At 37.4% G+C, this 25,489-nt stretch overlaps 3 protein-coding genes across 4 annotated transcripts in view; 1 reads left to right on the top strand and 2 right to left on the bottom strand.

The window, feature by feature from the left end:
* The window catches only part of LOC136826632 (uncharacterized), a 635,364-nt gene extending 615,368 nt beyond the window's left edge, over nt 1-19,996 (bottom strand). Inside the window, exons 1-2 of the mRNA XM_067083951.1 lie at nt 19,798-19,996; nt 2,389-2,500 (exon numbers count right to left, since the gene is read on the bottom strand). Coding sequence (XP_066940052.1) covers nt 2,389-2,417 — 29 coding nt within the window. The 5' untranslated portion in view covers nt 2,418-2,500; nt 19,798-19,996. The remainder of the gene's footprint in view (nt 1-2,388; nt 2,501-19,797) is intronic.
* On the top strand, nt 656-12,487 carry LOC136826633 (uncharacterized). Its single transcript, XM_067083953.1, has 2 exons — nt 656-942; nt 9,111-12,487. The coding sequence occupies exon 2, from the start codon at nt 9,132-9,134 to the stop codon at nt 11,796-11,798; it is 2,667 nt and encodes an 888-aa protein (XP_066940054.1). The 5' UTR covers nt 656-942; nt 9,111-9,131; the 3' UTR covers nt 11,799-12,487.
* A 580-nt stretch (nt 19,997-20,576) lies between the features above and the next one.
* The window catches only part of Glo1 (Glyoxalase 1), a 53,605-nt gene continuing 48,692 nt past the window's right edge, over nt 20,577-25,489 (bottom strand). For both annotated transcript variants that reach the window (XM_067083955.1, XM_067083954.1), the window contains exon 7: nt 20,577-23,912. In XM_067083955.1, the coding sequence (XP_066940056.1) occupies nt 23,812-23,912 (101 nt within the window). In that variant the 3' untranslated portion in view covers nt 20,577-23,811. The remainder of the gene's footprint in view (nt 23,913-25,489) is intronic.

The raw sequence follows: 25,489 nt of genomic DNA on the forward strand, positions 1-25,489 counted from the left end.
TCCTGCAACATGTATATAGGTCGTTGCTCGTTAACAAAGAAAATCCACGATCCTTACACCACCGCATCAAACGTTCCAGGTGCTATACGGTTACAGGTAAGAAAAGAACACCGGTCACCCACTTCCGGTGGAATATCGTTTCATTCGATTTTGGTGCAGAGTTCTGGTCGCAAACTACACCATTTTAGGTCAGCATAAGGTCATGCGCTTGCCGATCAGCAAAATAATTATAAAGTCTTTTCTTCTAATACTTTAACGTAATGATACATTAAGTCTACCGAGATATGTGAAAGAAGCGTCTGTTTCTCATAAATAAAAGCAGCTAAAGATGGTTCGAACAACCAAAAGCGGAAGAGATACAAGGCAGGTGATATAGAAGATCCTTTGGAATATTCTACTAGGCAGAAAAGAAAATTTCATTAATAGTAGTGATTCTTAAAATGTTACGATGTGCCATGCAAGTCAGTGGATAAAAGCTCGTGCTGTTGTCGTTTACGACTGTACGAATAGATTAATATTTATTTAAAACTTTTAACTGATATATAAATTAACAAATACAATTAATCTTTCCCCTTGGAAATTTTGAGTGAAATGAGCTACTACAAAGTATATTTCCTCACCAACGCCCTCATATTTCGTTCTCTTTTCAAAATATACATATATACATTTTGTGGTGTAGTAACCAAATGTTCTTTCCTATCAAGTCCTTTTACAACGTACGGTAGTATAAATACAATTTCTGGACTCCCACCACCTGTGACATATTCGGTGACAGCGGATTTCGATTCAGTCCAGTAGAAGTTTAAGCTCAGACGTTACACTTTGCAGTGAACATAAACAAAACACTTTGAAATGTCGTCCACCTAGTGATTTTGTGCTCTCTTGGGATGCATCGCTTACTTGCATTTTATTATGATGTCGTTCATCATGTTAATACCCAAGGTAATTAAGTGACCGTTGTTTTTTGTGTTTAAATGAAATACTTTTTGAAAGAAATATTAACAATAGATAACTCTTAGTGTAGCCTATTTGACAAGTGACAGCACTTAACATCTGCATCAGCGCGTAGCATTGCCATACCCATGCCCATGTTCTGTTCTGTTCTTCAGTGCAAACTTCATGTTTTCATGGTTCAATGGAAATCAAATCAATTTAGAACGTGTCATATCAAATAGCCTATATGGGAAATTAGTAGCAGTCCTTGTGATTTGCCGATTTGCTAGAGTCGTCATGACGAAGGCCAAACTACGGTAGTCTGGCCTAGCCTATTCCCAGGTAACCTTCTTATGCCGTGAACCATGGAGATGTAGGTAATATTAAGGCACTTTAATTCATTCCATTATACATAAACAGTATATTTTTCGTACTTATCTTGTGTTATGCCTCTCTGACCATTTTGGTGGTGCAGATCACAATTTTTTCCTTCCCCCAAGGTTATATCAAACAATTATGGGGGAACCAAGAAGGAGAATGGGTGTTTTGGCTCCACTAACTAGCTTTCCCTAGTGCCATAAGCTTCAGATGCATCCTAACCTAACTTTGGTAAATGTCAGGTGCTAGGTTCTGACTTGGCTTTGCTCCCCAGAACCTTCCCATCCTCACCTAACCTGACTAGGAGCACTATAAACCATTAAAGAGAAACATTGAAATTCATCTGGACCTCACTTTGCTCACTGGATCCTAACTGGCAAGGGGGCACTGTCTGTCTTCCCGCCGCCCCCCCCAGACTATGGCATACTGCATGTGCCTTTCCATTTATGGTGGAGGTAGCCTACACAGCTAAAAGGCACTTATGTGAAGGAGAACACTATTCAAAACGTGGCAGAAGAAAAGATTGAAAGATTTCTGTATGATAAACAAGTCTCTAAAAATAACGAAAGAAGGTCAAGTACCAAGTGTTTGTGCATATTAAAGAATAGGTGGATTTAATATATGTCCCAGGAGTAAAGTTTCTGTAAAAAATGACACCTAGGATTTTAAGTGTGTTACATGCAGTTGAACACTGTTAGTGAAAAGATCGGGGTCAGAGAATACGGTGCGTTAAATCTACAAAGTCTTACTTGTGTTTTGTTAGGGTTCAAATTCATTACCCATAATTTGCATGTTGGACTGATTTTAGCGCAATCTATTAAGAGAATCAGCAACCACAGGTTTTCCATCAGGGGTTGAGATTGATGAAAGTAGAGTAGTATCTGTTGCAGAAGCACTTTGCCTATTTTTAGGTCAAACCACATGTCAATGTATATAAGAGGTCGTGGGCCAAGACACCTGACAAACACCAGAGATTACATTCCTCTAGTTAATGTAATGCCCATCAGCTGCTACAGTATACTTTAAGCAATCTGTTAGTAAAAAACTCAACAATAATGCTAAAAACTGCTCCCTTACCAATCTGAGCATGGAGAGTAGGGGTTCATGATTAACTTGGCCAAGAGCAGCACTAAAACTGCTGCTAGTCGTACAGACTGCCCAGCCAGAATCGAGGAATTTCTTTACGATACTGAAAATTGAAAGAAAAACATTAGAAACACCCAAAACCATGCAAAGGCTAAACTAAATATCGATTTATTTTTGGCAATGGTATTGATATCTTATCAAAAAACTTTAAAAATTTAAAATAAGCAAACTGAATACCACAGAAAAATGAGGAAGAAGTTCTCTATTGCACACTTTTTTTGTTTATTCATGCATTGTCAGGGTACAAATGAGACAGTTTAGAACAGTATAAACTTAAACAAAAAGAATCAGAACCACCAGTTTTTAAGGGTACAGAATAGGTACAGAAACTGGATGGCAGTCAGAAGGGCTTGAGCTACCACCCCTACATTTGGTGGATGGAGTAATGTTACTAGTTCATGCAAAAAGAATCCCTGCCAGCTAATATACTTTCCCTAGTTTGATATATATAATATTTATTTGCTGCTGATTAATTATGCTTTGCCAGTCAATTGAGGAGGCTAGTGGAAGTGAATTTGGCTCCATCAACTAAGCTGTATGGAACAGAAGCTTTATAAACAGTGTATTGGAATGTGAATGTAGATTTTATTTCTCTTCACAAAGTAGCTATCTTTTTGTCATGCCTTTTGCAGCTTAGCGTATGTTATGCACAGTTTTCATTGCAGTATTGTGCTCCTATATCTAATGACAGGGTTGCTTTTATCATTTACTGCATATTCTTGAAACCAGGGCATTTTCTGATAGTAGTTCAGTTCCAGTTTTTGCAAAGTTGCAGGCAATGTCTTTGCTCTTGTGGTTATTTTTAGTTCACTGCATTAAATAAGCTCTTTTTTTTTTTTTTTTTTTTTTTTTTTTTATACTATACTACCGTTCTCTTTGTATTGGTTTCATTACCTTCTAGATTGCATACAGTACACTATGTACATAGCAAGTTTAGGTTGTGGTTTGGGGAATGGCTGGGGCTCATTCATATGATTTTTTATAATATCTGGTGTACTCTTAGAGCTGTACAGTAATCGCCTGCATAACAGATGGGTTACAATATATTTCCATTTCAACTTAAACAGGTGACAACTACATTTTTAAGCTGAGGCATATTCATATTTACTTCTGTTGTGAGGGCTCAGTGGATTCTGCACTCTCTTTTGTGATAAGCATGACGCTCTCAACCATGTGGTGATGAGAGTATATATTGTATACTTTACATATTCCCCATCAGATTGATATGACATCACTGGCTATGTGACACTGGTTCCTTGCCACTTATTTGAGTAGCCTTCAAGCTGTAATAGCTTTCAAGATAGTTTTTTTAGTTCTTTGGTTATTATTATGTCTGATTCAAGTTTACTCAGTTTCACTATTGTAGCGAAAGCTGCAACCAGATTGATCAAATCTTCATATGATTCTCACAATTTGCAGTAAATGTAGTGGGCAGAAATATAATAGGGAGAAAACTTGTGCTAAATGTAATGATTAGCAAGAGTAGAAGGTACTTAATCTCAACCAGACAATTAGAGAGGGATAGAAAGAGGAAAGCGGCCTCTAGAGCCGAGAAACGAGCTTCCCTTAGCCTAGAATTTCACCCTAACTTAGGTTAGAAGATAGCTCTGCTATTCCTTCTTCCCTTCTTCATAATTTTTCTCCTGCTACTAGCCCTCCTACTTTTAATCCACCTACTCCCGTGCCTGGCTCCCTTGCTTCCGTATCCAATGCTATTGCCAGTCTAGAGTCTAGGTTTGTCAAGAAAATTAACCTATTAGTGGATTCAGTGGCAGAGTTAAGTGCGGCTACTCGTTCCTGCTGATTCTCCTAGACAAAGGTCCCAGTCATGCTCCCCTAAACCTGGGAGGAGTCATACCAGAGGTCCAAGGGAAGTCGGTGAGGTTTGCCCATGGGTAGTGCCCCTCAACCACATCTGTTGTACAATCCTAGGTGTCAGTAGGACTAGCGTCACTGTCCTGCTCCCCCAACCCTGGGAGAAGACATACCAAGTCCAAGGGAGGCTGATGTGGTTTGTCCACAGGTACTCACTCCCTCAGTCGAGCCCGCGGCATGATCCCAAGTGCTGTCAGAGGGCCATTGAAAAGGCGTCTCATTAAGAGTGCACCAAGTTTTCATACGGATACTTCAAATTGTCATATAAGCGTACGAATGGCAGGCAAGGGCACTTATGTATGTATTGTCAGCAATCAGGCCTATCCTCCTCTGCAAGACTCCTGCTTATGTAGAAGCGACCCATGGCTCAAATGCCACGCCACCACAGGCCCTGCAGTGACGTCACTTCCGACGATTCCGACACGGACGGGTGCCACAGGAAACGATTCCTGGATTCTTCTAGGCCACTTAAGACCTTTCAAGTGGGTCGGTGTTAAGATCCAATTCCAGTTACGTAAGATAAGAAGGCCAGTACTAGCTCAGAACCTTTCGTAGATGCGCTGTAGCTATACGGGACACGGTGCCTCTTTCCAAGCTCATGGTGCAGTGTTACTGGATCTTATTTGCTAGTCGATGCTAAACTCTGTATGAAATTGTGCTAACCTAGCATGGCGCACCCTCTGCTGGTTGTTTCTCCATTTCTCGTAGTTATGCTGTAGCTATATGGGACACAGCGCCTCTTTTTGAGTGCCCGGTGCCATTCGATGCTAATGCTGTATGAAATTATGCTAACCTATCGTGGCTTGCCCGGTTCTGAGTGCCAAGCACCCACTGCCAGTCATGTTTCTCCATTTTATTCGTCACCTTTAGAGCAAGACGAACTGTCATTGGCTCACATTAAGAGACATTTAGCTGAAATAATGACCCTGTTGAAGGAATCAAGGAGACTTCTCTGTTCTCATCGGCTGTTCTTGATGCTCTGTGTTCTCGTTGGTGAAGATATTTTTTTGTCGAGCGGAGCTAGACCACTTTGTTAAGAATTTCTTCCAGGTTTTTTGAAGATTTTTTTCCTTCCTTGCCTGGACAATGGGAACATGGACTAAGAAGATTGTCCACTTCCAAGCAATATCAGGTGCCTTGGACTGGCTAGGAGTCTTGTCCTGTGCAAACAAAACCTTTGGAGATGGCTCTATAGAGCTTTCCTCTCTTTTCAACTTGGGAGTAGTAAAGAAAAGAGCTCTGGTGCTCCTTTACCACTGAGAGAGTCACTCAGACACAGAATCTGCTCTGTTATTTTCTCCCCTGGAACTTCTCCTCTTCCCGCAGGACACTGTTAAGGAACTGCGTCCGAGAGAAGAAGTTGACACAAGATCTGTGGGCTCATTCCTCCAAGTGTTCCAAAGATTCGTCTGACTTTGATTCCATACGGTGTTTTCATCATCTTCAGAAGTAGTCCCAGTTGACCCTGTCACTAGAGATCCTCTGTTTGGGGATCAGTCTCAACTCTTGGACTTTTGGGGTTTTCCCATCTTCCAAGAGAACTGTCATCTGCCTCCAGACGGTTCATTAGTTTTAACCCTTTCGTCTTGCTTGGCCCATCAGTGGATGAGCCTACTGGGGACTCTTTCGTCCATTGAGACTGGCTTCAAGCTAGGCAAACTTCATAAAGTTTTGCAGTTCTTCCTCAAGGACTACTGGGACAAGGAAACAGCAGGATGTCTGCATGTTTTCCATAACTCAGTAGTTTAAGTTGGTAACTGTCCGAACAAGACTTTTGGAGTCCCTTCATCCGCTGAACCCAGATCTAGACCTTCTTCTCAGACACCTCAGATCTAAATTAGGTTGGGGAACCCTCTTGGGGAACCAGGAAGTTTCTGGGACATGGGCCCTGGAAAAGCAGGATCTTCACATTAACATTAGAGAGCAGAAAGCTATTCTCTTTGGACTTCAGTGATTCTCGTCCCTAGTTCGCAACAAGACTATGGTAGTCCATTCAGACATACCACAGCTCTAAAGTACACATGGAAGCCATGAGACACTCACTTCTCTTCTCTTCCAAAGCTCCCACTTAAGATAAGCACCAACCAGAAGCAGTTTTCACCTGCAGTAGCTCTCTTACCAGATAAGGAAACGACAAGCATTGTTTCAATGCTAGCAACTTTTTCTATTTCAAAGTCATTACCGTTCTTTAATGTTTTGGAGTGGAATATGTCCATGCATCCCACCTCCATTCAATGTGGGATTCAGCTATGTAATTATTTGGTAAGTTACTTATATGAAAATTATATTTTCATAATAAAATCAAGTTTCATATATACTTACCAAGTAATTACAGAATCAGAGCTTGCCCTCTTCCCCTCGGATGGACATAAGGGCACAAACACAATGAAGATATCTGCTAAGTCATTTCCAGTATTCACGGCAGTGAACGGGGCCTGCTGCCTACACTAAACAATCAAAGCGCTACCATGAATTTTAAAATTAAAGCTGCCACATTAGTTGAAACCATAGCTATGTAATTACTTGGTAAGTACAGGCAGTCCCCGGTTAATGGCGATCTGGTTTTATGGAGCTTGTCTAGCAACTAAAATCGGCAATTTTCGGTGCCGAAAATCGCTGATTTCTGCTTATCGGCGCCGATACATACCTAACAGAGGCACCAATAACCAAAAATCCGCGTTTTTTGGTGCCGATAAGCCCTGAAAATCGCCGATTTTCGGTTATCATCACACCCCAAGAACGGAACCCCCGCCGATAACCGAGGACTGCCTGTATATGTGAAACTTAATTATATTATGAAAATATCATTTTTTATTAGAAATTTGTGTAGATTTTGGCTTATACCATTGAAAAGTTCTGGAAGCATGTCATATAAATTAGCAGAATCCTAGATGCAGAATGTAACCTGAAAATTCTTTCCCGTTCGGAGTAGTGTTATCACTGGGTATGACAAAAGATACTTAAAATAATTTATGAGAGTGATAGCTTGTTTCCTTGTTTGCATAAGTTTTTTCCAGTCCCCTAGTAGACCTGAAGATAAACGGAAATACATACACCAGATAATCCATGTAAAGGGCAAAATTGACTGAAAGAACTTTGGCTCCATGTCCAGGCTTAATGATTGATGGATATTTTTTTCTTTTGTGACAAGGAATTCCAAAAGCAGTCAGTCAAGGCAGCGTGGAATACTTCAGGACTCTTCAGCTGCCTTTTGCTGACCGAGAAGGGCCAGGCTAAGTAAGCATGCTTGTCATCTAAGGCTCACTGAACTTACATCATTCAGGATGGAGGGTGTTGCAGAAGATTGTTTTGAAAAAGAGTTTCCTGCAGGTTGTGAAGCAGATCCTGAGCTGAAAAATCACTAAAGCCAGTTTGTGATCAAAGGGTTAATGCTGTATGCTGGAACTGCCAGTCCACATCTTCCTTTTACCTGAGTGGTAACATTGATTCTCTCTGATATACAAAAAGTAGCATCCAGGAATGTGATACTGTAGTCATTACCATATCAAACCTTAGGTCATACTTCATTGAGCTACGATACGAGTCAAACTATCAATAGTATCAGCTTTTGGGTAAGTGCAGTAATTGCATGGCCCTTCCTTATACATTATCTACTTGTTGTATGGAGTGACTGCCTGTTTTAAGGTTTGTGTGGTGATAAGGCTAAAATTGTAATGTCAGATTCCTTGCCTTGAGACCAGAATGATAAGTAGGTGAGCACACCTAGAGGACCTCATAAATAAGGATTACATTTGTAAGAACCATTGAAGTCTAAAGTAAGCTTGTTTTGACATACTGGTATTATAAACCCAGCTGGGTGAAGACTCCAGCTAGCCATCAGGATAATTTCAAAATTGCTTGGAAAATCATCAGTACCTTTCTTCATAAATAAATTTTTTGCCACTTGTACAGCAATGATTTAGTATACTGTACAGTATAATGTACTGCACTAGTTAAACCATTACTTAACATAGGGTATCTTCCTCTCTCACCAATTATCTGTGGTATATCACATTGCTCCTGAAGGAAAGCAGTTAATAAGAACCCTCTAAGAGAAGGATGGCCCTTAATGTTTCTCCCTCACACTTGTTGACTACAACTAGTTACTAGAAATTCAGGGTTGAATTTTCTTTCTGAAATCAGTAAAAATGCATTTGTAAAGTGGTTTGTATCTTTGGAACATAAAACCTATCCATTAAAAATACATACATTTCACTTCTAAAATGGCTCATTTCAGCCTCTTGGTGAGAATATAGGAATACAGTAAACCCCCTGTATTCGCGGTCCCACTATTTGCGGACTCAACCTATTCGTGGATTTCTCTGTGGAACATATATACACAATATTTGCGGAAAATTCGCCCATTTGCGGTATTTTGCACTGAGAAATATTCACTAATTACTGTATTTTCATATTGTTTTCATGACTAAATGCACTTTTTGTAATAAAACTTTTAAAATACTCAGGTATAAGCATTTTTAGAGGGGTTTTTGTTTTTACACTATCAAAATAGGATGTTCTAAGTGATTTTAGAGGGTGTTAAGTATTCGCGGATTTTAGCTATTCGCGGAAGGGTGCAGTACGTATCCCCCACGAATACGGGGCGTTTACTGTAGTATGAAGTAATTTTGTGTGTGTGTGCGTTTACAGACGAGTGTAGTGTAAATATTTTTAGTTGTTAATAGTTGGCATTTTTTTATTGCCATGTGTTTTCAGTTTAGATGTATGGTTTTTCTTGGTTCATAATTCTGAAATTATTACTGTTAAATTTTTTTCAGACTTAACTTGCCATCTACAGCATGTCAGATATACAGCACAAGGTGACAGTATCATCCCATCCTCCTAGCTCTAGAGATAGAGCTTCTGAGGCTAGCAGTGTTGAGGGTGTGCAAAAAATGCATGTCCCAAATGTTTCCCCAACTATTCAGTTTCAGAGAATGAAAGGTAACATTGATAATTCTGGCTTAATTTTAAGTATTGTTGATCCTGGGGAAATTTCTGTTACTTCAGTTCCTGAAAGTGATGCCCTAAATAGGAATAAAGATATATTGTTTGAAGAGGGGAGACATGAAGAATGGCTTATTCCAGGGTTATTGACTTACAAGGGAAGTGACACTAAGCATGCATCTAAGGATCATGGGGGAATGAAAAGTGACTCTCTAAGTAACAGTAAGCGTGCAACCCTGAGTGATGTTACAGGTACAGAAACATCTGTGGCTTTTTTTGAAGACACCACCGAAAGTAATGGAACCATTGAGCTAGTCACAAACAGTACAAGTTCACCCTTCCTGGAAAAGTTGGGAATAATTGAGCAATTAAAACAAGAATGGACACCATTCACAGATGCCTCCATGTCTCATGCAGAAGAAATAGATTACGAGGATACCACACTCAATCCTGTTCCTATCACTGCAGAATATAAATCATCTAATAACCAATTAGGACACAATAATAACATTGGTTTTCAAAATCCTATACAGTTAGAGGAAATTCCTGGAACTGCCACTGCTACTGATATGCCTAGCTCTACTGAATTTGCAAGTGCACGCACAACCTTTTTAAATGAAAGGGTCACTGCCACTGATGAGCCACCAGGAGAAGAAATTGGAACTAGCTGGCCTGTAACAGATCCTCCAGAAAATTTTGTAACTGTCACTAGTAAAATTTCTGAATCTGCTGAAACAGGCATAAAAGAAAAACATGATGACACCACCTGGCTGGTCACTGAAGAGTACTTGTACTCCACCATACCTGTGTCTGAAGAAACCACATACCTCACACTGCCAGTGACAGATAATAATAGTGGTTCTAAATTTATCTTCAATGAGATGCATAACACTGTTGCATCTGACACCATAAAAACTGTCAGTGATGAATTTTTGAATAGAGAAGAGACAGATGAAAGCATGATATCTGGAACTGTAAATTCCAAAAATGTGGAAACTGTTACTGCAGGATTTGATGAGAATTTCACTGAAGTCACTGAAACTCTGTTTCCTTTCACAGAGAAAATCCCAGGTGTCTCCGGAGACAGAATAAAGAATGACCACACGGAAGAACACAGCATAAAGGAAAGTACGTTAGAGAAGAATGAAATAGAAACAACAGAAATGGTCATACTAGAAGCATCAATGGGGACTAATCATGTAACAACAGAAGGTCCTCTTGAACCCACGAGTTTTGACGTGAAGATAAAAACCATAAAAGATTTACAGGTGGATGCTATTTTTGATCCAAGTCAAGTAGCCAAAGCAACAAGTTATGAAGAGTCTTCATATTCTACTGCAACTAGAAGTGCAACAGTTACTACATGGGTAGACCCAAACAGTAAGAATATCGTTAGTCAAGGTTCTGCTAACTTAACAGATCTGAAAGAAGTAGTGAATTCCAGCCAAAATTTAAATGGTGATCTTGAAAATATTAAGTTATTAACAGATTATCTTAGTGGATCTCATAATCATGGTATGGGTAGCGTTGATAAAGGTTTTCCAACCACACAGCTTTCATCAATGGATGATAAGTCCTCTTATAGCACTACTTACTATGAAGCTACAGCATCTAATAAAGATGCAGGCTCTAAAGAAGAGAAAGTAAGTGTAACGGAGCTGAGCAGAAGTGAGAGTAGTGACAAACTTTCAACATCCCAGGTGAATCCAGATCCATATGAAAGTGATACCCCTCGAATTCCAGTTTTAAAGTTTAATATTGGAGAATTTGAAACTGTAAATGGAACTCGTGTTTACTTAACTGACAATGGCAAAACTGAAACTCAGTTTATATATGAAATGCCAAATATGAATAGAAGTTCTGGTCCTCATTTGACTCCGTCAGTGGTCATTGCATTGTCCATTTGTTGTAGTCTTATACTCCTTATCAGTATTCTTACTGTTTCTTTGTGGTTTTGTCGTAGACATAAGAACAGAAGTAAAATTTATTTGAGTCATGATGCAGCAAGGCCTAGAGCCTTCTTCACCAAACCAATGAATCCTGCCCTCCTCCCAGATGAAACTCCTGATTTATCAGATCCTATGTATGTGATGGAGTTTCAGAAACCACGACCACCAATAGTTCTCAGTGATGACCCAGATTGCATTATTATTGATGGACAAACAGTCTTGAAATCAGAAAGTGAAGCTTATGATGGAGGTATAGAAAATAAAGGATTTGTTGATATACCGTTAGAAGAAATAAAGTCCACAAATTACAGTACTGACTGTAGTAGTAGTAATAAGACATGTGGTCGAATGCCACCAAAAGCTGGATTGAAAAGTGACCATGAATGTGATTCAGACTCTGGAATACGAGTTTGGTCATCAACTGGTTCACTTTACACAGTATCAAGAGATATGAGTCATTGCTCTTTGCCTCCACCACCCTATTCATCATCCATTGGTGAAGAGTCCATCAACCTCTCAGTTGACACATTTCCATCATTTGGGAGCAAACCAGGGCTTTTGTATGCATAACATAATTCCACTTATTTGTGGCAAGTTTTACACATTCCATGGTAAATTCATTACAGTATATACCCGGTACTATCGGTGAAGTAGCTTATTGACAGTTTTGAATGAAGACATTTATAATTATAGTTAGTGAACTATTGATCTCAAAAAGAAAGCAGGGAGTTGTCATGGATACACATTGCATTTGCTGTTGTTACCTATGTAAGCTTAAGCTCCTGTATAAGTGTACAGTTTTCAGATGTTAACTTTTATCCTATGATGATGTGTACAGTATATAGTGATTGTGAATTATGTAAGTTAATGCATGTTTCTTATACCTATTAGCTAATGTTAATAAAATACAGTACTGCAGTGTGAAAATTTAGGTTGTTGTTTTAGACAATGTTAATGATAGCAGGCTGAGATTGTTAACTTTTGGCAAGGTTTGCTCTTTGTTGAAGGAAGCTTAAGAAATGGCAAGAGATAAATGATCTGTTTAACTGTAGGAGATTATTGAGGCTGATAGACAGAAGACAGGTTATATTGTTCAAATATGTGCTGTAGCTATTTCTTCTTTCTTGGCTGTGAAGGTACAAATGTAAATGTTTGTTGCATAATAATTCCAGTGTTTTAGGTACTTATCTAGCCATTTTTTATTTCACAACTATTTGATTTTGTCAGAACTTGTCTTTCTGAATATAGTATTTTGTATTTACAAGGTCTTTCTATCTATTCATGAATATGCATCAGAAAAAATTGCTTTTTCCAAAAATTCATTTATTCACTGGTGGTTACTTACTGGTGTCTGATTTAGATGACTTTTTCTCTTTCTAAAGAATGTTCTTATGTAATTAGCTGGAGACTGAAAAGATATACCAAAGAAACAGCTCACAACTAGTCTAAAGGCATTTTGTAATTTGACAATCATTTGTAACAGTGTTTGATCACTTACCTGTGAATGCACCTTGTGATGTGTAGTTGTACTCAACAGTTTAATGTTAATTCCACTAAGATACACTAGTAGCCAACATATGTACTTATGATAGTACTGTATAACATAAGAAAACAGCCTTTTGTTTATGTGATACCTCTCCCTTACGCTGTTGTGAATCACAGAATATTATCTTTAGAAAATGCAGCACTATTAAACTACAATTCATTTGGCTACTTACTAAAATAGTCATTATACACTAAACTAAATAAGAACTAGAATTTTTAAAAGTAGTAACTGTGAAACTCTTAATCATTTAAGCTAGGACATTACACTTATGGATATATGAGATCACCTTTTGATTTATCGTGACATATTCCAATTATTTCACTTGGTATGCAAGAAACGTATCTTTAGCACAGGTGATAAGAAGTCTTGCATGTTTTTCTCTGTTTTCAGAAAACTAGTAGGACCTAAAATGTTATTATACACATGTATGATTTTTTCTTGGTCATGAACAGGTTTTTACTTTGTGGATTTTGTCTAAAGTTTTATGGAAAGGTGTACAGTATAATCTTGCATTTCAGTCCTGAGTAGATAATGGGAAGTACTGTATGAGATAAATTTTAGAATTGTTCTTACAGGAATACAAACCGTCGCCTTTTATGCAGGAGTGTCCTTGAGCACAAGCTGGAACCAGTCATTGAAACCTGGTAACAAGGTAGTTGACTGGTGGTAGGTGGATGAGCTAAGGGAAACCCTCTCTCATGCTGTCACTGAGGGGGTTATGTGTGTGAAGGTGAGTGATCACAATGTGCTCTTTTCTAGTAGCAAGTCAGGTGCACATGCTGGATTCTTCCCAGATGAGACCATCATCTACCTCTATTACATTGGCTGCTCCAGAGAGGACAGATTGATTAATTGCAGGTGTAGCTTGCCTACAGTATGCTGGAAGCCAATTTTGCTGCGTTCTTGGACCAGTTACCCTCGGCTAAGTCGGCAGGATCTCCATCTGCTGTTGCTGCACCCACTAAGCAGCTCAACCATGGCTGGTGCTCCTTTGATGTCTCTTTCCTTACCTCAACCAGTTCTGCATTGTTATAGGAGACTAAGACTTGTAAGGAGTAAGGTGAACAAGTGCAGGTGCACATCCTCATCCTCCTCCTCTTGTCTTCATTCCTTTCTTTCTCTTGCAGGAAGAAGTCCAGGAAGCCCTCTTACAGGAGGTCCTGCCAGACTAAATGGTAGTGCCTTCCCCCCCTACTAGGGTTGGTGGTAGTATTGGCTCTTCTGTGGGTAGGATGTGTACTGTAGGTAGGAGTGACGGGGTGTTCCCATGTGTGCTTGATACCCTGAGTCTTCTTGTAACTTCTTGGACAGAAAATGCCCAGACTCTTACTCATATACTTCTGAGTAGAGTCAGTACTATCTTCTCATTCAGCATGCATGACAGTTAACTGTTGTATGATACATGTTATCATGATGATCTTCATGCACATGATTGTGCAGTACCTCCTGGCTCACCTCAAGCCCTTGATATGTGCATGCATGACTGCACTCATACTTGCTCTCCCGTGGCTTTTACCAGTTCAGCTCCTGCTGATCAGTGGAAGACTCTTTAGAAGGATGACTATGGTTTGGAACCACATTCTGTTCATTGGGTCACCCTCAAATCATGGGCTCTTCTTCAGTACCAGGGGAACTGACCATGCATCATGTTCCCATGACCAGTCACAAGGGCAGGCTTGCAAGTTGTCTTCTCTCGTGGGAGAGGATCCTTCTCATGTTTTATGGAATCTGATAGGATGAGATGGTCCTGCTCTGCCAGAATCCTAGCAGGCAGAGTGGAACAACACTTTCAAGAGATCATCAAGCTTGTTCATGGCTGCAAGGATCATGGGGAAGCAACCCTGGAACCCCACCAAAACCAGATCTTGTTGACAGAGCTCACTCTTGGGTATGCTCCTGAAGTGAGACCCTTTTTCAGACTGCCATACTCATTGTATTTTGGACCAGACGAATGGTGTGATATTCAGTCCTCCCCCCCCCCCCCCACTTGAAATGCCAGAGGAAATTTTATGTGCTGGAGAATGCCATGACTACTCTCCTGCAGTTGGGCTCATAAGTCTTCTGATTGACTAATGACCTCCTTCTGTAGAGACTGGCAGGAAGGATCAGCCTTCTCAGCAGCAGAATCAATTGCCTTGGCTTCTTTCCAGGCAGCATCATGGCTCAGCCTGTGGCTGAACATGCTTTCTAACTTTGCCATCACTGGTGCCTCATCTGAGGATTAGAAGGCATTGTTAATGAGGTTGCTGGTGTTAGAGGGAAGGGTGCTGACTTTGCTCTTGCATCAGAGCACCAACATATGGGCTACTATGTCTTCTTTCTTCTCAAGACAAGTTTTGACTGAGAGTAGTCTTTTGTTACAGGGAACAGTAGAGACAGAAGTTAAGATACGTACTGACAGTCTGGACTCTTTGGTCCACTGTGCAGTCTTCATCAAACCCTCCAGAGTAAGGAAGGTAGACGGGTCAAGCCTACAGGGTGGCCATGTCTCCCAGTGTTAGGAGGGGCAAAGACAAGGAACTCTGACTTAATCTAGAAAGGGGAAGGATCCTTCCCAGCCCTTTTGTTCCCCTCCTCCAGCTAGGGAGGTAAGGGGAGGCAGAAGGGACGGGGATGTTGAGGTTGGCAAACCCCTTTCCAGTTGCATGTGTTGGGGAGAAGCCTGTCATGCCGTTTAGTAATGTGGTAGAGATGGGCCAGATATGTGAGTAGTCTGCATTCTTCAGGACACCTACAGAATAGCCTTCAAGGGCTCCTCCTCCTCCTCCTGTTGTTGTAGTAGAAGGGGTCTCGCTGGTCAGTGGACTGCAGGCTTCTTCATCTACCTTCACTGAGACAAGTGCCTCGTAATCAGTGCAGTGAATGGCTATCACTGTGTCTTATGCAGGTCTTCAGGCTGAAAGGCATGAATCCTTCTGCTTTGCTGGCATTATCAGTGCTCATGAGGAACTTCAAGCAGTCTTTTCCTTGTAAATATTGTCAGGCACAAGAACGAAGTGTCCAAGAACACCCTTTCTTTTTGGCTTTGTGCAGTAAACAGATGAGCTTGCAGCTCATTTGCCAAAGTGGACAGTCATACAGTTTGGCAGAAAGCTCAGAGATTCATGGGTGTGGGAGCGTTCCTTGAATTTTGGAACAACTTTCCAGCAGTAGATAATGAGGGCAGGTATCTGAAGTCAGACCACCTTTGCCTCATTCTGTCCAAGGGTTATGGCTGCTCAACAGGTTGTTATTCACCCAAGCTCCTCTTAAGACAGAAAAGCATCTCACTTAGGCAGTTGGCAGGTGCAAAATGGGTTGAATGGTAGAAAGATTGGCTTCTTTTTCTTCCTCCTCTCCTCCCTCTTCAAGGCAGCAACTCAGACCAGTAGCCTATGTTTTGATTGGCCACAGATGCAGGTGAGCTTGCCCACCTACCACCAGTCAGCTACCCTGTTACCAAGTTACAACAGCCAATTCAAGCTCAACCTGTAGGGATACTCATTCATAAAAGGCTCTAGTTTGTATACCCAGGAAAAATAAAAATTACTTTAAAAATGTGTGATATTCTAATTACTAGGATGGATGTTATTTTCAGGAAGAGAGACCAAGTTTTATTTTGGTAATGTGGTGGTTTTCAGTCCTGGTAAATTTGGACTCTTGACTTGTGGCAGAATTTTGAGTGCACTGTTAGGTATGCAGAAATTGCAGCATGGTGAATGTAGATAAACACAGTATGAATTTTAGCAGTACAGTAACATATTTTTCCATGAATGTCATGGGATTAGATACCATATTTTTAACACTTGTTAACTGCTGTGTGCTCACCTGTCAACACTAGATTATAAATAATTGTCCCTCTTTTGACACAATTACAAAATTATTCTACTTTAGAGAAGTATGAAGAGATGCATAAATGGAACCTACTGTAGTACATTTTTATCATTTAACTACCTCCAGTGAGATTTCTTTTATGGAAATGCACTACTGTATATGACATACTGTAGATGTTTATTAGGGGCTGAGTCTCAATTTTGGCCTTATCAGAGATGAACAACTACCAGTCTATTTGAAAGTAAGACTTTCAAACAAATGTTGCAACAGCGTGCATGGAGTTGTTCAGCTTATACCTGCTGCACATCAGTAAGGTTATGGAATGGGGGTCTTTAAGTACATTTTAAATAGGTAATTTTTACAGATCCTGTAATCTTCTGTATCATATTTACCATATGTGTTTTAAAGAAATGGGGAATTTAAAATGCAATTTTCACAGAATAGTTGTAAATAAGTTCTACTTAAGGTTCTGTAAATCATTTACAGGTATATTATTGTCTTCCAAATTTAAATTCTGACATTTTTCTGATGCTACTGTATTTTTCATATAAGTTTACAAGATTTTAAGGATATGCTGTAGCTAACTGTGCCAAGTTATACAATATAATTCACTGTTATCTATTCAAAATTGTGGCTCATCTTTAAGGTTGTATGCTCTTCTGTTACTATGTTTGATGACATATGGAGTTGATAAAAGTGTGCAATTCATAAGACTTTGAGGAAAAAGGAAAGGAGGTCCTAGAGAAGGATGGTTAAGGTAGATGGCCTTAGACCAATTTTAGGCAAAGGTTTAGTGCTGAACTGTTGGTGAAATTTGGTGCAGCTTTAGTTAAATGATGGGTAACTTCCTCCACATACGATATGAAACCTAAACCCTTCCTAATAATTTCCCTTGTTGCAACACCTTAAAGATTTGGATGGACATTTCATTGTTATTGACAGCTTGAATGTTTGCTCAGTTCTAATCTGTCAGCCTTTCTGAAGCTTTTAACATCATAGATCCTTTTATTGGGTGGCTGATGATAAAATTGTCCATTGTGAAACAAAGTTATTGTAAACTGAGACTCTATTGTATTGTTTTGTGTGTGCTGCATTTTTTATTTTTCAGCTGTAGCAAAGATGATGAAAGAAAATAAATTGAAAAAGTACTTGTCTGAACTAGAAAGTTAAATAGAAAATTGGGTAATGTTTCAGCAGGAGGAAGATAATTCATGTTATTGTGTAATTGGAGGTTGACTGGCTGGATAGTAAGTATAGTGTGTAACAAGTATGCTTTTTGTTGAAGTATGCTTTCTGTTAGTTTTCAAGAACATTAAAATCCCTAAAAATATCGAAAGAACCACCTATATCATGAAGTAATTTCTACAAAGTGAAATCATAGTAATGTATTTTTTCTAGGAGGAATCTGAAACAAATTCTTTCCATTTCCACATTGCTTGTATTTTGCTTTGCATCTGAAACAAATTCTTTCCATTTCCACATTGCTTGTATTTTGCTTTGCAAAGTTTATATTTTTTCTCAATACGTATTTAATATTCTTGGTCGGTAAGGTATTATTTATGAAAGTAACTGCTGTATCTTGAAGTGTTTTGTTTTTGACCCAGAGTTATCAATCATTAGTCATGCTACTGTCCCAATCACATCCATTAAAGTACTGTAGTGTTAGTAGTAGCATCAGCAGCATAATTCAGTGACGTAAGTTATTGTTATGTGAAATAGTTTACAGTGAAAATTGTATGGGACTTGGAGCCTGCAGGAATAGGTACTGTATGTACATCCATACGAATGGATCAAAGATAAACTTTATGTACTTGAATCATTTAGACTGTCTACCACTATTTTTTTATATTATTCATAGTATGTAGTTATTGGTGTTCATTATTTTAGATATTTGTTCAATTGTAATTATTTTTTTGTGTAAGCTGCAACAAGTAGAACTTTCACATGTATTAGTTGTTCTAACTATTAATCAAATTTATTATTAGTTTGAGATTTGCACTTGTCATTTTTATCAATTCATGGGCAATTCTAATTGTAATTTTTGTGTAGAAAAAGATCTTCTATTGTCCAAAGTTCAGTATTGTAATACCTTCAAGTTTTGTTGGAGGTTATTTTTCTTTTTTAGGTTGAAGAGAGATACCAAATTTTTGTATGTTTTATTTCCTCAAGGTGAATAGTCTCGAACTGTTGTTTTTGGCCTTACACCAACAGTTTTGTAAATTGTTGCACACTATTTTATATATGATAAAATCACTGTGAATACAATATTGCTATGTTCTAATTTTTGGCAGCAACTTTATTAAAACCTCCATGTATAACAGAGTACTGTACTGGTAGTGGACAGCGAAATTTTCCTGTGAGGTAAAGACCACCAGATTTTATTTCTGTATTTTTCTTTATTTGGCTTTGTTTGTATTATGTACTTAAAATTTTCATTAGTACAAAATTTTTGCATGTACAGTACGTTAAAATATAAAAAGGTGCTTCCACAGTAAAGTAACTTCCCAGTGAATTAAGGGAAAAATTCATTCAAATGTTTTCTTTAGGTGTGATACACATTACCATGAATGTTGATGAAGCCTTTGGGTAAATCAGCATAAAATGCACAAAGACGTTGTGGATTGTTGAACGGCTGAATTTTTAGAGAAAAATTATTGTATGAGGGATTTTCAGAGTCTTATAATGTGAATCTTTTTCTTTATGCTTTTTAAAGTAGGTCTTTCCTTAAAGTTGATGAATCTAATTTTGCAATGGTTTTAAACTGAATTACCTTTGTTTACTGTACACAAGTTTCTTGTGAGAAAGTGTTACAGTACAGTACAGTATATCTTTTTAAGCTCTCAGGCATTGACCTTTAAAGTGTGACAGCTTTGAAGCTATTTTGTCTTGTGAATGCCAGAATTTTAGTTGTGTATGTCTTGTTAAATTACCAAGATGTAGCTATGCTTGAAAAGAAGAGTAACATCTGAGAACACTTTAGAAAACTCAGTTATCAACAAATAATAGTGGCCAAGTAACTTAATTATATATTATATAGTGGCCAAGTAAATTATATATATTTTGCAAGTTTAGATGATGCCAAATTTGAGACCTGTCACAAGAGAACTCAAACCAGTCCAATACATTTATACTAGTCAAAACATAGAAATGGTGTATTATACACAATTGCCAGTAGAGTACTGTATGATATGCATGCCATTTGTTACTTACCTAAATCCTTTTTGTATTATCCCAGAGTTCTTGGAATAAAATTCTTAATATTTTAAAGCTCTTCATAAACCTGGTTTGTTGATGAATAATGGTATCTCAAGAACTAGGTAAAAATACTGCCTAGGTTTAAGGAATTTGAGGTTGCTTGGCTGCTATTTAATCTGTAGGCTTCATCATGGGTAGCAGTATCAAAATACATCTGTAAATTTAGAGAATATTCTGTTGCCTTACCAAAAGTATTTGAAAAGAAAAGTCTGTAGGTTTCTCTAATTTCAAGAAATCAACAATGTTCATGAAAAAAAAGTGCCACTTTTTCTAGTATACTCTGGTGGCTGGACTTGAATGTTTCAAAAATATGAATGTCAGAGCAGGGTGCAGTGCTTATTTTACTTTTCATCTTGGGTCTCACCTTCCTGTTCACCTTGTTAAAATGCAAATCCTGAGAGAATGGCTATGCAAGATTATAGCAATATTATCAAGAAGGCAAGCCATTCACTCTTCCCAAAACAGAGCTATTATAAAGGAAGACCATGAATTACACCTGCATTACAAATCTTGGTGAAACTTTTCTTAATTTTGTCCTCCATTTCTGTATGAGGAATTTGCTTTTTCATGAAAGGGAGACATGAACAGCCAGAAATATTCATACAATTATAAACCAAATTTTTCCATATACTGTAAATAGTACAGTACTCGGTTTTCTCAATTTGGTGTAAATAAAATAAAAAAATTTAACATTCAAGTTTAACAGTCATGGCAGTGAATATGAAACTCCACAAAAATTTCAAATAATTATATATTGAGAAGCTTTTTTTTTTTTTTTTTTTTTTTTTTTTTAAAGAATATTAGCATAATTACATTGGCATAGTAAATATTCTTTGTTAATGGCTCTCACCTAATATCAATGCAGAATAAATATTTATCACGAAAACTCCCTGACTGAATTAAAGGCAAAATGTCATTACAAAGAAATTTGCATCTTAAATACAATTAAGTACCTGTACATATAGTCCTGATTTTCATTATATCTGCTGAAATACAAGACATGCTGTAAAAAAAAGCACCTTACAAGGTACATATAACCCAAGTGTACAAGTATAGCCTATGAGCTATTGTAATGATGGAAATCCTCCATTCAAATTAAGGGCAATACCCTTGATATTTGGTGGCCTGGAAAAACAAATTGGTTTTCATGTTATCAAGACATGAAGTTAACCACTTGAAGTTGAGGTTGTCTATGATCGAGTGTGCATACGCAAGTATGAAAATGTAACTGTGTGGTTGCGTAGGCTCAAATCACACTGTTTGAGACACGTAAGACGATGTGAGAAGGGAAAGGAATGGAGTTTCCCTTGTTTTCCATTTGAAATGTCGTATTTCTCCCTTGTAAAAGGGAACCAGTTTATGAACTTGTCCAAAGACTAGTTCAAGAACCAGTGAAAGAACCATTTCTAGAAGGAACAATTATGGAAAGAATACAACTAGGAATAAGTTACTTTCACAATATATCCATCTGTAAAAACCAAGAAATATTAAAGAAAACTGCGGGAATCAGACTTTCCATTCCTTAACCTTAACCTCAAGATGTAGATTAATCTGTCTTCAATGTCAATTGTAATGTAAGCTAGTCTTAATTAATTGTCCTAAAATGGATGGTAGCCTCCAAATGTGAATCAGGACAACTGAACCTCCGAATGTGAATCAATACAATTGAAAGATCAATATAACAGCCACAAGTAGTAATAACTTTTTTTTTTTTAGGCATACAACAAGGAATAAGTTACTTTCAGAATGTAGTCGGCTACTGTTAAAAACAAAGAAATATTAAAGAAACTGGAAGAGTCAGACTTTCCATAATTGCTCCTTCTAGAACTGGTTCTTAAACTGGTTCCTAAACTGGTCTCTAGACTGGTTCATAAACTGGTTCCCTTTTACAAGGAAGATATATATTTCAAATGGAAAACAAGGGAACTAAATTCCTTTTTCCTCTTGCGTCATTGTACACGTCTTGAACAGCGTGATTGAGCTTACACAACAACGCACTTATTTACATTTACGCACTTATGTATACACACTCAATCACAGACAACCTCAACTTCGAGTGGTTAGCTTAATGTCTTGATAAGATGAAAACCAATTTATTTTTCCAGTCCACCAATTATCAAGGGTAATACCATTACAGTAATTTGAATGAAGGATTTCCATCATTACACTCTGAACTACCGGTTTTAGTTGGAAAAACCTCAGACAAAAACAAAGTACTGCAGTCTCTCCTAACACACAATACACAAAAGAGCCATGCAACACAAGATTTAAAACTAAAATATTAAATATATCAAATACAATTAAGTTTCATCTCGAGAGTCAAATTACATTTTTGCTACTAATTATACAGTTATCTAAAGTAACATTACATACAAGTCACATTTCATACAAATTTCTAGGCATGTGGTTTTTTATATATTCCATACCACATGACAATAGCAACTGAATATGTGTTAGCTGTTATCACTTGTTAGTAAGGTAAAAATATATATTAAAGGTATTAGTAATCTTTTCTTCATATAAATGCCTAATCATATGGATTTTACATAATACCTGAGTAATAGGCAAGAGTTTTAAAAGGCAATTATGTACCTGTTGTAATGTCCACACTGAAGTTGCATTTTATTAACTTTACAACTTTTTCTTATAAGCTGCATTAAAACAAACATACCCTACTACTTTACTTGCTATTCACTGTCTGTAGCAGCAAGTGCAATATACACACAGAGAGAGGGATTTTATGCTAGTACACACTTGGTTCAGCACATTGCAAATTCGTGTAGCTTAACATGTTTTCGACTGTAATGATAGCTCAGTTTTTATACAGCGAAATAATACTATTGGTGTAAAATATCTTTTATAGACATAAATTACATTATAAGCAGCATAGCTTTGAGAAAGTTGCAGACTTTAGGCTAACCAAAAAGACATTCATATGAATGCTTAAGTTCCAATAAGTATGATTTGTTTTGAAGTTTTATTAAGATTTGTTGTATACCAGAGAACATAAATATCAATATTGCTCTAATATATCTTTAATAAAATTATGGTATCAATAATGTGTGTTTTGTGGGGGGAAGTGTTTTTAGGTCGATAAAACAAAGGTTCCTCTGATTATGCCAAGTACAAACTTCTATGATGTGTTTTGAGTATGTTATGATCATTTTTCCATGTGCAGTAACAACACTGCTGAATTATGTCTAACAGGATTAAAGTTATCATATCAGAAATGGGTGTTAACACAAAAAAAGAGATAAGAGATTGTAGAATAGGATTACACTAGTCACAGAGTTAGGCCAAGGTCGTTACTATAACTGAGAAAAGTTAATGGTGACAAGGGAAGCTGTAACATGCCTACAAACACAGGTTTCAGTATTTCTTCATAGCTATTTTTGAATGCAGGTAAGTACGAAGCTTCAAATTAACCTACAGTGGGAAGAGCTATGAATACTATGAACAATTAACCTACAGTGGGAAGAGCTATGAATACTATGAACAATTAACCTACAGTGGGAAGAGCTATGAATACTATGAACAATTAACCTACAGTGGGAAGAGCTATGAATACTATGAACAAGAGTGATGAACAGTATTTTCAATTCTTCCAGAATGTTGCCCACAAAACTGGGGTGTCCCCTATTCTGGCACATACGGTATATCCATTCATGATGTAAAGTATGGAATCTTACCCATATATAAAATGCAAATTTCATGTTAAATTTCAAAAGCTTTTCATACTTAATGTCATACTTCACAAAATTATCATCCAATTCATATACAGTACCACTACAAAATACTGATGTTGCATTCATTCAGTAAAATCAATCCATAATTCAGCATTAAACTTATAATAAACTATTAAAATTATATAACTTATGCTTTAACAACAATACAACACCCTACAATTAATGTTGTAACAAAACGTCTGGAAATATTACCAACAACAAACTGATTTTAAACTAGATAAGTTTATAAAAAGGGTTTTATAGTCTCCCCCATTTTACCAGCATTCAGGATCTCGATCCAGTATCCATCTGGGTCTTGAATGAAAGCAAGGTTTCTCATTTTACCTGAAAGATGAAGTCATAAATATTAATATGCAAGAAAAAATAAAAACCACATAATCTTAGAGCTAGTAATCCAGTGGAATAAGTTTATTATTAAGTGGTTTAAACAGAACAATGAGCTAATTCATTCAACTCTCATACAGCTGTTCCAAAGGATTTGTCTGTCAATGATATGGTTGAATTTTATTTTTAAATTAGTGGTCTTTAAAAATTTTATATCTGGTTTAATTGAAAGTGATGGAGAAGCTGACAAAATTCCTTTTAATTGATTTGTTTCCGAAACTTGATAATTGTTGTCGATCACTTTTTTGGACATTCACAAAAAGTTTAACTGATAATGTTACCCTACAGTCTGCATATAGAGGGACTTTATCACGTGGAGTATTCATCAAATATCCATGAGTCAAGCAAAAGTAACCAATTCTAAGACATCTAAATTACTCATGTCTTGTCCTTTTGATATGACTTCCAAGTTCCAATATTGGACTTGATTTTTTAACTTGTTGCTATCAAGTTCATTGTTGTATATCCCGTATTTTGCCATTTATTAATTATGATGGGTTTTAGAGATGTTATATAATTCAATAATGGGAATATCTAATGTGACTTTGTCATAGTGCTTGCAGCTTTGCCTACTTATCAGCTGCTCTTCTTTAATGCTTACATGGGCACGAATTCAACAAATTTCTAAATTTTTACCATCTTTGTATAATCTGTGAGGTGAAAACTATTTGTGCAAAGGCATTTTTTTTAATTATAATTTTTAAGGGTTTCTATTGTACTTCTAGTCTAAAAATTACAAATTTCTGTGACAGTGTATCTTGAAAAATTTTAATGGCTGATCCTACTGCACGTAATTTTTGTTATGAAAAAAGAAACATTGTTAGACTAATCACCGACTTCACCTTAAAGATGAATTACTACAATAGACAGCCTCTGATCTAGACTCATCAGGAAGTGTTTTGGATTGGTGACCCTCAGCCTTTATACAGCAAAGCCAGGTAAAGACTGTCAGCCTTGTTAAGGTAATGATACTGAATAGAAAAGATCATGACATTAAACATTCTCTTTTTAAAAGTCAATTAATAAAATATAAAGACTGTTTTCCTCTAATTCTTGGATCTCTAATGTAGGGTCGTGCATAACATGCACAGCCAAGGCTAACTTGGAATATCATAGGCTACTGAATACAGTATGAGCAAAGTTCCAGATGAAGAAAACTACATGGCTAAAGTACAGAAGAGCAAATGACGGAGTGTAAATGGCAATTAGTAAAAATGACATTTTTATTCTAAAATAATGTTTAACACATACTTACCTGTTAGTTACATATAGCTTTAGTCTTTGACGTCACGGCAAAATTTCAAAACGCGCAGCAGCGCCAGTCCGAATATCGGGTGATCGCCCTTACCTGCCCTCTGTCGGGTACTAGGAACTATTCCAACATGCTTCAGAATAATTTGCCTACCTGTCCCTGTGGGGAGGAGGGTGGGCTTTAGTATATGTAACTAACAGGTAAGTATGTGTTAAACATTATTTTAGAATAAAAATGTCATTTTAACACATACAACTTACCTGTT

The sequence above is a fragment of the Macrobrachium rosenbergii genome, chromosome 41 (genome assembly GCF_040412425.1).
Source record: "Macrobrachium rosenbergii isolate ZJJX-2024 chromosome 41, ASM4041242v1, whole genome shotgun sequence".
Lineage (NCBI taxonomy): Eukaryota > Metazoa > Arthropoda > Malacostraca > Decapoda > Palaemonidae > Macrobrachium > Macrobrachium rosenbergii.

Coding starts and splice junctions, on each gene's coding strand:
- LOC136826633 (XM_067083953.1), top strand. CDS start 9,132: ATGTCAGATATACAGCACAAGGTGACAGTATCATCCCATCCTCCTAGC.